The sequence below is a fragment of the Rhinolophus hipposideros genome (assembly GCF_964194185.1).
Source record: "Rhinolophus hipposideros genome assembly, chromosome: 15".
NCBI lineage: Eukaryota > Metazoa > Chordata > Mammalia > Chiroptera > Rhinolophidae > Rhinolophus > Rhinolophus hipposideros.
In genome coordinates this window covers 36,358,323-36,373,618 of record NC_138061.1, presented here as the reverse complement: position 1 = coordinate 36,373,618, position 15,296 = coordinate 36,358,323, and the positions used below count along the sequence as shown (strand labels likewise).

Here is a 15,296-nt window from a genome sequence, read left to right as displayed (position 1 = left end):
GAGGTTATCATAGTTGGTACAAATATGAAAGGAAGAAGCTCTGAATAAGAGAGTGGGACTATACAAAAGAAACACAGGAGCGATTAACAATGATATAGAGAAGGAAGAATCATGTGGACAAGGTATAGAGAAATGTTTGAGAGGCATTTAAGCATTTGAATAGGCCTAAGCAGAAAAATGATGATAAATTTAGCAAAAATTTTGTTCTGATTTTTGTGCTTGTTTTTATATTTAAATTATAAATATGAACATTTCATCTGTCTTAAGTGGTGGTTCTTAAACTTTAGAGGACATGAGAATCACCTGAAGTTATCCAAAGTGTATGATACTGACCTTGCTTTTCAGAAATTCTGATTCAGAACATCTGGGATAGTTTCTTGGTCTCTCTGATGTATGTATACAAAAAACTACAGTACTGCCATAGTAGTACTGCCATAAAAGTGCATGAGAAAAACAACCCAGGCAAATCTTTGTAGAATTTTCCCAGGTTGAGAAATTGGCTACTATTGATATATTAATATTTTGAGACAGTTAAAAGAGAATTTAAGTTTTTTTGTTTTTTATTTATTTTTTTATTTGTTTTATTATTTTTTTGGTTGTTTTTTGGAAGGGGGATTGCAGGCTTGTTGGCAACATATTGGGTAACAAAATGGAGTTTATTATTTATCAGAAATAGCTTGAATAGAAGTTTGCAAAGGAAATAAATGGATTTAGACCTAAGGCGATATGGAAGATGTGAAATTGGGACAAAGGGAGTTTACTGTTTTCAGTTAGAATTATCGAAGATGCACAAAAAAAAAAAAAAATGGAATAGCTTAAAGGAAAAAAAATGATAAAACTAATGAGAGAGCATAACAAGAAATTAGAGGTAATATCTTTCATATAGATTTTAACATAGGGATAATTTGTTACAAAAATAAATGTACTTTTAAAGCATAGATGAAAACATGGTTAAGATTATTGACAAAATTTTAGTTATATAAAAGGGGTAGTGGGTGAATTGACTACTAGGGGAGTGGACTTGTAATACTTTTAACCCCAAAATAAAAATCAAGACAAAAACTAGATGGAAAAAACTCAGAGCTTTGGAGGTATTTTGGAAAAAGCAACATTTTTAGATGAATTATGTGCAGTTTCATTTAATGGAATGAACATTAAATTTTTAAATGAGAATGTAAGTGAATCTCTAGGGTCCTTAAACTTAGACATCTGCTTCTGTTCTTTAACATTTTATATCTCAGTAATAACCTGTCTTTTGCAAGGTACTCAGCATTCAGAGGTCAAGTGAAGGTTTTCATTGACAAACAATTGAAGATAATTATATATTATACTTGCTTTTGTTCTATCAAAGGAAATTATTGGTGTATTCATCAGTAACATTTGACTGAAACTGAATATAAATTCCTATTTGTCCACAATGTCAAAAATTGGGGAATAGCCATAAATTTCCATAAGTTTGTGGCAATCCATTTATCTGACAAGAATCCAGTTTTCAACACTGAGAACAATAGAATTAGGATACCACATAATTACTCATTTATGGTACAATACGTCCATAAGCATCTTAAAATAACAACAACAACAATATGATTATTATAGTCAGTTTAATTTATTTTGTAATTTCTTTTGTTGTTAGGCTATATTACACTAAGTTACTATATTTTAAAGTTATCTGGATAGTTGTTTTCTGTTTATGTTTATGTCTCAAAATGAATAAACATTTGGATTGATTGTTTTGTTTCACTTTTTAAATTTTTTGAGATGTCTTCAAATTTAATGTTTTATAATAATGTATAGTGTTTATGTGGCTGTAGAATAAAAGACAGTGATATAATTAAATAAACCTAGCTTCTATGCCTATCCCCTCTCTCACAAATGTAACATTTTTTTAATGTTATAGTTTATAGTTACATATTTACATATATATGTGTTGATATATATATATATATGTAATATATATTCCCTTTTATTTATATATGTATATTCATAATCTTAAAAGTTAGCAAACTATATGCACTTTTCTCCAAATTGTTGTCTCACTTAATGTATTTGAAGACAGGGCTATAGTAATGGGTAAAGATACTCACTATTCATGTTTATATTTTAATTACATCCACTTGAGTACATATCACTATTTATTAAGCCAGACCACTATTTATGTATATTAGGTGATTACCTATTTTGTATTTTTATTATAATGCAAAAAACAATTCTTAGAAGTGGAATTTCTGGGTCAAAAAGTAAATATTAATATTGATTTTCCTGATTTTTATTGTAGTGAGATGCACATAAGTATAATTCACCATATTAACCATTTTTAAGTTTACAGTTCAGTGGTATTAATTACATTCATAATGTTCTGTCCAGCACCCTTTTATGCTTATAAAACTAAAACTCTATACTCATTAAACATGAGTATTTTCTCTTTATTTTCTCCTTCCCTGCAACCACTGATAATCATCATCCTACATTCTGTCTCTATGATTTTGACTACTCTAATTACCTCATGCAGTTGGAATCATGTAATATTTGTTTTTTTATGACTGACTTAACGTAGCATAGTATTCTCAAGTTTTATCCATATTGTTGCATATGTCAGCCTTTCACATTCAGTCCATTGGTGTGAAGATCTAAAATCAGTTTCTTGTAGATAGCATATAGTTGGTTCACTTTTTTTATCCATTCTCCAATCTTTCTCTTTGATTGGAGAGTTTAATTCACTTACATTTAAAGTAGTTACTGATAAGGAGAGACTATTTCTCATATTGCTTTTTGTTTTCCATGTCTTATAGCTTTTTTATTCCTCATTTTTCTGAATTACTGTTTTTTGTTTTTTACTGATTTTTTGTAGTGAAGTGTTCAGATTCCTTTCTTATTTCCTTTTGTGTATTCTATAACTGTTTCCGTTATCTTCACCTTGGGGATTACATTTAACATTCTAAATTTATAGCACTTTAACTTGAATTTATACCAGCTTAACCTCAATAATATACAAAAAATCTTAACTCACAGATCAAACCTTACCCTTTTCAGTTGTTGATGTCACAAAATTACATGTTTATACATCATGTGCCTGAAAACATACACTAATATTTTTTAAAATGCATTAGTGTCTTAAATTATGTAGAAAACAAAGTGTAGATATAAATCATTGTTACTATAATACTAACTTTTATTATTGCCCATGTATTTACCTTTACTGAGATTTGTATTTCTTTGTACAGTGTCAAGTTCCTTTCATTTCAACCTACAAGATTCCCTTAAACATTTCTTTGAGGGAGGGTCTTAATAATAAACTCTCTCAGCTTTTGTGTATCTGGGAATGTCTTAATTTCTTTGACACTCTTAAAGGACAGTTTTGCCACATATAGGATTACTTTTAACAGTTTTTGTTTGTTTTACCTATTTCCCTGAAAATAAGATCTAGCTGGACAATCAGCTCTAATGGGTCTTTTGGAGAAAAATAAGACATCGTCTTATTTTGCTATAATATAAGACTCGGTCTTATATAATATAATATAGCATAATGTAACGTAACATAACGCAACATAACGTAACATAGCGTAACATAGAGTAACATAGAGTAACATAGCGTAACATAGTGTAATATAATATAATACCAGGTCTTATGTTAATTTTTGCTCTAATAGACGCATTAGGGCTGATTGTTTGGCTAGGTCTTATTTTCGGGGAATCACGGTAATACTTTGATGTATATTTACCCACTATCTTTGAGCCTTCGAAGTTTCTGATAAGAAATATGCTGATAATCTTACTTAGGATCTTGTGCATGTAATGTGTCTCTTCTCTCTAGCTGCTTTTGAGATTCTCATTTGTCTTTGTCTTTTGAGTTTGATTATAATATGTCTTGGTGTGAGTCTCTTTGAATTCGTCTTACACAGATTTCATTGAGTTTATCAGATGTGTATATTTATGTCTTTCATCAAACTTGGGAATTTCTCAGCCACTATTTTTTCAAACATTCTCCCAGCCCCTTTCTCTCTCTCTTTTCCTTCTAGGACTCCAATAATGTGTATGTTGGTTGGCTTGATAGTGTCCCATATGTCCATTAGTTACTGTTTACTTTTGTTCAATCTGTTTTTTTCTTTCTTTCTTACTATTGCTCAGACTCAATAATTGCCATTGCTCTATCTTCAAGTTCATTGATTCTTTCTTTTGCCTGTTCAACTCTGCCTTTGAACCACTGTGGTAAATTTTTCATTTCAATTCTTATACTTTCAGCTCCAAAATTTCTTTATCATTTATTTTTAGGTGTTCTATCTCTTTATTGATATTTCCATTTTGTACATGCATAATTTTATTGACTTTTTCTATGTCTTCCTTTAGTTACTTGAGCATCTTTAGGACAGTTGTTTTGAAATCTTTGTCTGAGAGGTGTTTTACTGGGACAGTTTCTGTTGATTTTTTTTTTCCTTTGAGTGGAAATACTTTCCAGTTTATTTGTATACCTTGTGTTTTCTTTGTTGTTGTGCTTATCTTTAGTATTGAAAACTGCACATTTGAATCTAATAACATGATAACTCTGAAAATGATATTCCCCTACTTCATCAGGTATTGCTGTCTAATGTTTTGGTTTGTTTGTCTGTTTATTTATTTATTTAATTTTTATTATTGTAAATCTAAAGAAAAGTTTACTGGTGTAAACTTAAAGTCCCCTCAAAAATTTCCTGAGCCTATATCTTTCCCTGGGTATGTACAATGACTTCCTGATCTACCACCTTTCCCATATACAGTTGTTTTTGAATATTACCATCTTTAATTTCTAGCTTCCAAAGGGGGGAAAAAGAGAAAAATAAAGGGTCAAAGAAAGGATGCTGGCTCTTTAAGTAACTTGGAATTCACTTTTGTCTGAAGGGTTGAGGTGGAGGAGGCGGGGGAGCTTGCAACAATAGGAGGAGTTAGCACAATAACAGCTGCTTGCACTCTATGAACAGAATCAGCAAGCACTCATCAGAGTACAGATCTCTGGTATTTGGAAGGCAAAATTTGGAAGGATCTTTTCTGCCAGGGCCTGGCTCCCACAAGCAGTTTGCAAGCTGCTTCAGAAACAAGTGAACAATTTCTTTGTCAAGGGGCTGAGGGGTGGGGAATGGGCAACTTCTATTGTGCTAAAAGCTGTAATTGACAGAAATTAATCACAATTTACTGTCCCACCCTTGCCCTAGAAGTTACAAGACTTCAGTAAACTCCAGAGTTCAAAAACAGTTACATGTGACAGATTCCATTGTTGTAATTGTTGTCTATGTAAAGAGATAGGTTCCTGGTTTCTCCTACACTTCCCAAAATACCCCAGTACTAATGTTATTTTGGTAGACTATGATAAATTCTCCCTCAGAGGTTTTGTAACACTCTTTTAATAACACCAGAAATGTCCGAAAGTACATGTTTTCCAATAGGCTCACCAATAGAATGTGGTATCCACCTTGAGCATTGCTAATCCCAAAGTAAGAACCGGAATTTCAGTGTGGTTTCAATTTTAATTTTTCATTTTCATGTGTAAAGGTGAACATCTTGGTATATGATCAAGTGTCATTTGCCTTTCTCTGTCTGTGAATGACCTGTTCATTCTGTAGCCCAGACTCTTGTTTTTATGTATTGTTGATATTTTTATTTTCTAATTTTTAAATCTGTATATGATATAGATATATGTATCTCTGATGTAAATTGTAATTATTTCCCCTAGTTTGTCACTTGAGGTTTTACTTTGTTTATTGTGTCCTGCCATGTAATTTTGTAATGTCATCAAATTTGTCTCTTTTTTCACTCACTGCTTCGTGAGTTTGAGTCATAGCTAGGGAAGCTATTTTCATTCTCACAGTAGAGTTGACTCTATCTGCCTTTTTATCTATTACTGGCACTTATACTGTTTCATTATTTATTGTGCATGAATAGCTTCTCTATTTGCGGTTTACTCTAGTATATGTATGAAGAATGGATGCAACTGTATCATTTTCTATATGGCTCTCCTACTAAGTAAATGCTCCTATTCAAAAATCCATTTCCTCCTACTGTTTTGAGATAACTCCTTTATCATATGCTAAATATTCATGCGTGATTTTGACTATTTCTGGATTGTCAAGTCTATTTTACTGATGTAATTTTTGTCTCCCCTTCCCTTAACATAATACCCAGGAGAATTTCTCTTTTTGTCTCACAGTTGAGACAAAGTAGTAGTACCAAAAAACTCATTTTTGGATATGTTTGGCTTCTAGCAAACTAGATTTTAAGGCATGTTCTGTGTTACGTCGTCTCTTTGACCTCAGACAAGTCATTTCATATCTCAAAGCTCTCAAATCCTCCTCTGTAAAATGGGAATGATTTGCAGAGTTATTGATGTTTACTTAAATAAAATATTTAGCACAGAGCAGGCTTCAATAATTGGAAACTATGTGATTTTATTCTTGTGTTTTTTGTTTAGCTAAATGCATATACTATACAGTTACAGTATTTGATATTTATTTTTCTTCACTTCGGGAAAATGTCACAGTATACAAAGGAAGATGACAACTGAAGGAAATTTCTGCAAGAAGAAATGTTTTCAGCTCACTAAAATTTAAGAAATATCCTCTCTAGATATTATAAGTATCACCAAATATTTTATGTAATATTTTTTAAATATTTTCATTTAATATAATTGATATAGTTTGATATTTATCTTAAGAAAAAACATTTGCTTGGCTGGAACAGAATATGTTCATTTAATTTCCAAGCATCTTGATATTTGGTACAAATTACTAGTCATTGTTTATTACAAGATATGTTGAAAGACCATGCAGGCTATAACTGAGATTTATGCAACATTAAAATACAATTTTAGAATTCAAAATTTGATCTCCCTACATTTAATAGCTTTTTTCATGTGATGAAGTTACAAATAATTTAAGAGCTGTTAATAAAAGTTATTTGGAAAACCATCTAAACGAAACATATTTTCCATCCTTTTACTCATAAACTAATTAATTATACACTACATTTGCATCTGCTTTCCCTAGATTGCCTAATTTTGAACTTAATTTAATAATGAAATTGTGAGTTTGTTTCTCAGTTAATGAAGGGAAATAGATAAAGCAGATACACATATTACTTATTGTTCTCAATTATGTACTGAAATCTTAATGCGTTTCAGGGACTCCTGAGGATTACCCACGATTCTTCCATATGCACCCTAGGACTGCAGAACTCAGTCTCCTGGAGCCAGTAAACAGAGATTTTTACCAGAAATTTGATTTGGTTATTAAGGTAAATTAAGCTAATTTCTTATTTCCTTGTGTTTATAAACTGATCAAGAAACCTGTAGAGGCAACTCTGGACATTTTAATATAAAAATTAAAAATAATTTGGATAGCAATTAGCCAATTTTTCATTAAAAATCTAAAGTGCAGCAGTTTTAATACATAGTTGGTTTTCTTTAAAATAAACTTTTATATTGCAATGTGATTCAAATAGTAAACATATTTGTATATAATAAATGCTGTGGTCTAATATATCTAATTCTGCACTCTATACTTTATTACATCTTCTAACATTTAATTTCATTTTTACTAAAAGGAATTAATTTTTATCTAAGGTATATGTTTAAATGTGAATGGATTTGTATATTTTTATTTTAATAATGCATTATTTTTTTAAATGTTGGTGCTCTATCTAACAAAAAGAAAAAAAAAATCACACTTGTCCAGAAATACTTTTATTATATGTCTCTCTCTTTTTTTAAAATTTTGAAACATGATCCTAGACTGGAAAATTTTGCAAACCTATAGGAATCCATTTAGCATTATAATTTTGGTTTAATGATACCTATTTTTTAAATAATGAAATCAGTTCAAAGATGCTGTGGAAACCTACATGATCTGTCAATTAATTTTGATAGACTTCATTGAGAAGGTAAGATTTGATCTGGGCAGTGAAAGAAGAGTCGGAATTTATGAAGTAGATATGGGGGCTGGGAAAAGGGTATTCTGAGTAAAAAAATGGACCTAAGAAAGGACACAGAAAGTCTGGTGTGTTATATAACTTTTTCATATCTACACATACAAAAGTAAGCTATAGAAATGTAGCCTTATGGTTTTTTTTTTTATTTTATTTTAATGTAGTAAAGGAAAAGGAAATAAGGTAAGGAAGCTTACTGAGCATGTGCATTGTACAAAGTATTTTGTGTATATTTTTCATTGAATTATAGCCTTAACTTTAATAGTATGCTAATTGGTACAAAGGTGGAAACTAAAGCTCAGAGTAAGTGATTGGCTCAGAGTTACATCACTAATAAACAATAGAATTCAGGTATAAATTTAAATTTACATAAGCGAAAGTCATACTTTTTTCACATCACCAAGACGCAGTTGCTTAAAAACGGTTGTCTGGCTTGCGATCTCTCAGTGCAACTTCAAACAATAATAGGAGACACACATTTAATTTTACCTGAAATTAGGACATATTTTTGTTAGCTCCTATTATATTATACATACCAGATCCTGAGTATATTTATTGGTCCTTAGTCTCTAAATAATTTGTAGTCTAGAATTTTAAAGAGTTACATAAGCCGATAAATCAAATATACCACATGGACTGCTAATAGAAAGACACATGGCAAATGCTGATGAAGCACAAAGTAGACACATTTAAATTAATCTGGGGACTCAGGGAAGATTTTCTGGAGATTACCCCAAGCTAACTTTTCTTGTATTAGAAGAGTTTGGCCAATGAATAAAAGTGGAAAATATGTTTGAACATAAGGAAGAACAGAAGTAAATGCTTGGAGGCATTACATAAGAGGCTACAAGCAGTTAACAGGGAAATGAGGTATAGAGCCAGACCACAGGCAGAGCCTTAAATGCAATTGCAATTTCCTTGGATTTCATTCAGTAGGTGATTTAGGAGTCATTTGACAAAGAAAAACTTATTTTACCATTTATATATAATGGGCATGCATGAGATTCATCTTCTTGCATTGACTACGTTTTTTTTTTTTTAATCATTGGATTATATAAAACTCAAAATGTGTATCCATTGTCTACTGTCGATTTACCTGAAGCCATGTGGTGCTTCCCTCTGTGGGCAGTAAGAAACTTGACAAAGCACTATTTCTAAACTGCCTCATTTGAAATACGAAATCCATTGTTTTCCTTTATTATCAAAGTCAGTTGTCCTAGTGTACACAGTTACAGTGAAACTCAGTCTGTCAATTATAAAAATAAAAATCAATTAGAATAGGCTGTAGATTTTTTATTTTTAATAACACTTCATATTATTAATGGAAGTTTTTACAGACATTATTAGATTAAAATTACTGTGTTTTGCATGCAGTCAAGAGGATAATAACCAAAGATATCAATCTGTAAGAATAATAATGTGCCACCTGCTTGAATAAGAGCTGAATATTGTGGCTTTGTGGAGGGTTCCATTGAAATGCTACAATCTGACAGTTCTCTTCTGTAGTAAGTCTTTCACCTTCCTTACCTTTTATTATTTTAATAATGCTTCATTTTTCATTGGCCATGAAAGTTCTTTATTGGACTCGATCCCAATTTCTGTATCCAAAGCTAAGGAAAAATAAAATAAAATGAAGTATTTTCTCCTAGACTTTGAAGAGGAATTCTGCTTTAAAAAGCTACATGCGCTTTTTACCGCTGGCAAGTGTCATGATTTAGAGATCTATCATCTTCATTTCATGTATTTCTGCCAGTGATTTATTCAGTAAACTGACAAATAAAAATGTAAAGGTGAAACTAGAAAGGACAAAATGGAGTAATTCACTTACTTTAGAGTACAAAAGGTTTAAAACATGTCAATTAAAAGAAGAAAGAATTTTCTGTATCAATGTACCATTCCAAATTTTTAAAAGTTGTAATCACTTAATCATATTTTAAAATGAAATGCACATTTGAAATAAGACTCTTACATTTGGTTTGCACAGTACAGTTCATATTTATGCCTCTTGACCTTGTGTAATTATTCATAATACCTCTTTCACTATCAAAAATGACCCAGTTTGGATGAAAAGTTGTGATCACAATGGTCATAAAGCGGAAAAAAACTATGAAACAGAAATATGAAATGACAGTTTAGATTCTAGATGATAGTGAATCAGTTCATGCATGGAGTGACTATAACAAAGCCCAGAAAATTCACCTTCATCATTGTAAGTCAGTATATTTTTAATGTTATTAATTGATATATTTATACTCTGGATATCTATTACAAAGATTAAATGGATAAATTCATAACAATTCATTCTCTCTGTTGCTAAAATATAGTTGTGTTTTGTTTTTATCATTTTTTTATCAACAACTAATAGCTGTATCATGGGCTGTCTGATATTGTTACCCAATAACCTCCTCATATTGTCTAGCAGGCTAACCTTTAACTTCTTTTCTTTCCACATGATGGGCATATTAAACCTAAGCTATTATCAGTCACCCTGCACACTTTCTATTTCAGCCATGCTAGGCCACTTGCAGGGCCCTAAATTCACCATGTCTTTTCTAGCCTTGAGGCATTTATAGATAGTGTTCCCTCTTCCTGAATCCTTCTTTGCTTCCTTCCTTCCTTTCTTCCTTCCTTCCTCTCTCTCTCCCTCCCTCCCTCCCTCCCTCCCTCCCTCCCTCCCTCCCTCCCTCCCTCCTTCCTTCCTTCCTTCCTTCCTTCCTTCCTTCCTTCCTTCCTCCTTTCCTCCCCCCTTGCTTCCTTTCTTTCTTTTATTATATTACCTTCAAGTGTACAAAACAACATGATTAGACATTTACACCCCTCACAAAGTGATACCCCACATCTCCACCACCAAGTCTACTCCTCCCTTTCTTCATCAACAGTCTAATTCACATTGTTGCTTTGTTTATGCTTTGAATGCTAAAATGATATTTTTTCTGGAAAGGCATGAGACTTGTTGGAAGCCCCTCCTTGCATCTGCTTGTCTCTATAGTGGCTCTGCTTACTCTGTATTGAAAGTGCCTGTTTATTTTCTCCTGACCTTTATGTGAGGATAGATTGTAATATATTTCTTTACATGTTGGTCCCAGCCCCCATCCCTATGCATGTAATGTGCATACAAGGTACTCAATAAATATTTGTTTGTAATTTTTTCTCACTGGCATAGAAATCTTTTAAGGCTGCTGGACTTGGGTACTTACATGTTCACAGTGTTTTAAAAACATACATTTGAAAGTGTATGTATTTTATACAATTTTATCTGTGCCTCTGTCCATAATAAAGATTTGATGAACTTCTTGTATAAATTCAATCCTTGTAAAAAGTTCAAGACATATCTTAAGGCACAGTGTAAAGCTAGTGGATTTTAATAAAAATCTTTTTTGTCTAAAGAAAATGTATATTTTTGACACAGAAAATTAGCCACAGAATTGAAAATTGTGAGCTTAAATATTAGTGCTGAGGTGCCAGTTCTGGCAAGTTATTTAGCTTTAGAAATTTTTTAAAAATAAATTTATTGGGGGGGCGGTGGTTATTAAAATTACATAGGTTTCAAGTGTACAATTCTATAATTGTGTGCTCATCACCTAGAGTCAGTTCTCTTCTATCACCATATATTTGACCCTCATTACACTCTTCTACCATCTCCCTTCCCCCACTTACACTCTGGTAACCACTAAACTGCTGTCTGTGTCTATGAGTTTTTATTTATTTATTTGTCTTGTTCCTTTGTTGTTTTTAGTTTTATATCCCACATATGAGTGAAGTCATATGATTCTCAACTTTTTCTGTCTGATTTATTTCCCTTAGTGTAATAATTTCAAGGTCCATCCATGTAGTTGTAAATGGCACTATTTCATCTTTTCTTATGGCAGAGTAGTATTCCATTATTTATATGTACCACATCTACTTTATCCAATTATCTATTGAAGGACACTTTGGTTGTTTCCATGTGTTGGCCACCATAAATAATGCTGCAGTGAACATCGCAGTACATATATATTTACGGATGAATGTTTTCAGATTTTTGGGGTATATACCCAGGAGAAGTTTTGCAGGGTCATATGGTAATCCTGTTCTTAATTTTTTGAGGACCCTCCACACTGCCTTCCATAGCAACTGTACCAATTTACATTCCCACCAACAGTGTATGCAGGTTTCTTTTTCTCCGTAGCCTCTCCAACGCTTCTTATTATTTGTCTTGTTGACAATAGCCACTCAAACAGGTTGAGGTGATATATCATTGTGGTTTTGATTTCTGTTTCCCTAATAGCTAGTAAAGTTGAACATATTTCCATATATCTGTTGGCCATTTGTATGTCTTCTTGAGAAAAGTTATTTTTCTTGTTCTCTGCTCATTTTTTAATTGGATTGTTTGTCTTTTTGTGTTGAGTTGTGTGATTTCCTTATATATTTTGGATACTAGCCCTTTACCAGAGGCAATGTTAGCAAATATCTTCTCCCATTTAGTTGATTGCATCTTTGTTTTGTTGATGTTTTCTTTTGCTGTGTAGAAGCTTTCAGTTTATATAGTCCCATTCATTTATTTTATCTTTTACTTCCCTTGCCTTTGAGGTCAAATTTATAAAATCCTCTTTGAACTCATAGTCTGTAAGTGTAGTACCTACGCTTTCTTCTATTCAGTTTATATTTTCAAATCTTATGCTTTAAAAATTTGAAAATCAAAGAACAACAGAATCCGAGAAAGACTGAGAACTAAGAGAACAGCTACTACAACCATTGGCCAGACATGTGAATCTCTAATGCCACAATACTACAAAATATTTAGCTTCTATTTGAATAATGATCTCATTTATACTTTAACTCACAGGGATCCAAAGTAAAACTCAGATTCTTTGTTTTTAAGGCATATGAAATTTGCTAGTTTTCAGTTTGTCAGATCCTTTCTGTGTGCTTATTAGGTGTCTGTCATTTTGCTTGGTGTTGAGAAGACAGAAATGTATGAAAGTTCTACCTCAAGGAAATTACAAGTATGGAAATTATGCTTTCAGACTTATAATATTTCCCTTCTTAAATTCTACATCTATATTTGCAATTACTAGCTACATGCCTACACGTAGTATTGTACAATTGTGTCAGAATTAGAATGTAGTGAAATATACTCATACACATCCTCTAAAAACCTGAAGCTTGCTTTCTTTCAGTTAATACTATTACAATCACCCATTCACCCAATCTTGGAGCTCCCAGTTCCTGTTAGGTGTCTGCTCCCCTATATCCCCATCCAGTCACTTTTCAAGTCCAATCCAGGTAACTCTGGAATTTCTCTTGAATGTCTCCCTAACTTTCCATACTCATTGTAGTTCTTTAGTTCTCATCCTCATGGCCCATCATTTCACACACATCGCTCAAATCTTAGCATCTTTTCCTTGCATCCTTCCTGTCTCTTTACATTACCAACAGATTATTGCTAAAACAACAACAAAATAATTATGGTAATCCATATTGCCATGAAGCCGTTTGAAATTTGCCTCCTACATGAATTTCTGACAGAGAACTTTGTCAGTTTGAAATATCACGTATCAGGGGAAGATAGAAAGGAAAACAAGTCACAGAACATCAGTCATCCCTTCTAAAATAAGAAGGACAGCATCAACTATTAAAATGAAAGTACTATCAACATCCATTAACTCTGTTAAGGAGATTGTGAAGTGTAAGTTCCATTTATTTATTTATTTATTTATTCATTTATTTATTCATTTATTTTTGCTGTAATATGAGTATTGACTATTCAGAGAGAGACAGAGAGAGAGAGAGAGAGAGAGAGAGAGAGAGAGAGAAAGGAAAGGAAGGAAGATGAAAGAAAGGAAGGAAGGAAGGAAGGAAGGAAGGAAGGAAGGAAGGAAGGAAGGAAGGAAGGAAGGAAGGAAAGAAAGAAAGAAAGAAAGAAAGAAAGAAAGAAAGAAAGAAAGAAAGAAAGAAAGAAAGAAAGAAAGAAAGAAAGAAAAACAAAGAAAGAAAGAAAACAGAAAAAAGAAAACAAAGGTGTGGACACTTCCTTTGGGAAAAATTGAATAGGAGCCTTTAATGAGCCAGTGTTAGGAGAGGAAAAAATAACAGAGCTGATGTTGTCTAGCCACAGGAAACAAGACAAATACTACGGATGACATACTTCCGTAATTCTTCAAATATTCTACCCATGTACTCTTCTCCCTATTCTTATGAATTCCGGATGATAGAATGAAATACATGTGTACCCCACATCTTAATTCAGCAGGTCAATAAAAAATAAGCTCATTTCCTCTGCCACAATAGCAAGATCTCTAAGGTGAGGAAGTTTGAGTCCATTAAGAGAGAAAATCCTTTATCCATTTTAGAGAACATCATCACCCAGAAATTTCAGGCCTTAGTAATTAGTAATAAAATAGCAATGCCTTCATGGATTTCTGAGTGAATAGCACTTTCAGAAATGCATTGATATATTTGATACATTTGCTGAATGTTCATATTTTATTTTAATTTTATATTCCTTTTTTTTAAAAAAAAGTTTGTTAGATTGCCACATAAAACATTTTTTTTCCTTAAAAAGAGCACTGTATCCTTTTATTTCATCCTGATTGTCCACATTTCTAAAAATTCTAAGTACTAGGTTGAATTAATTGACTATTATGCCAACTATGGAAATAAATAAAAGGAATGAACGTTCGGTGTTCTCTTGCCTCATGCTGTTATTCATCCAGCTGGGTTAGTCAGAACAGAAATAGAATACAGCCGTTGAATATGGTGACTGTCCAAATGTGCAAGCTGACAAAAGACACACAGAGGTGATATTTTACTTGGCCTCTTTCTTTCCTCACAAGGTGACCTGCAACTGCTTGGAAGAAGAAAAGCAGTTTATCCATTTTCATCTGAGTGCCTTGTTTTTGGCAAGGCCCTCTTGTCTGCAAAGGTCATTGTAAGAGTGCAACAAGTCCAGATACTATAAAAATGTTCAAATGAAAGCTGCTTTCTGAGTAGGCCTGGCAATATCTTCCCACTACACACCCCTTCACATACATAAATGACTTATCCCTACATGATTGTTCCCAAGTTATCTTTCTTCATAAGGTTCTTTGGTTGTTGCCTAGAAAACTAAAACTGAAAGGGCATATCTAAAAACTTGTAAGCTAAATAGGGAAAATTACCATTATTTTTCTCAAGAGCACCCTCATGTAAGAGAAACATTGACTCTCACTCCCTCCCAGCCTCGGAAAATAGCCCATTTAAAGATCTACTTTTGACTGGAGTGAGGTGGCCTTAGGTACTAGATGTCCTTTATGGCCCAGTGGCACAGTCTCTTCGGATATCAGAGCCGGGTGCTTCAGGTGTGTCCCTTACGTGGGTTCTGTGTG

At 32.6% G+C, this 15,296-nt stretch overlaps 1 protein-coding gene across 3 annotated transcripts in view; it reads left to right on the top strand.

Annotated features, from left to right (window-relative positions):
• PCDH15 (protocadherin related 15) overlaps nucleotides 1–15,296 on the top strand; it is an 822,425-nt gene that overhangs the window by 530,243 nt on the left and 276,886 nt on the right. For all 3 annotated transcript variants that reach the window (XR_013995038.1, XM_081075408.1, XM_081075407.1), the window contains exon 10: nucleotides 7,148–7,260. Coding sequence is in view for 2 of the 3 variants with exons in the window: in XM_081075408.1 (XP_080931534.1) it covers nucleotides 7,148–7,260 (113 nt within the window). In the remaining variant the exon portion in view is untranslated. The remainder of the gene's footprint in view (nucleotides 1–7,147; nucleotides 7,261–15,296) is intronic.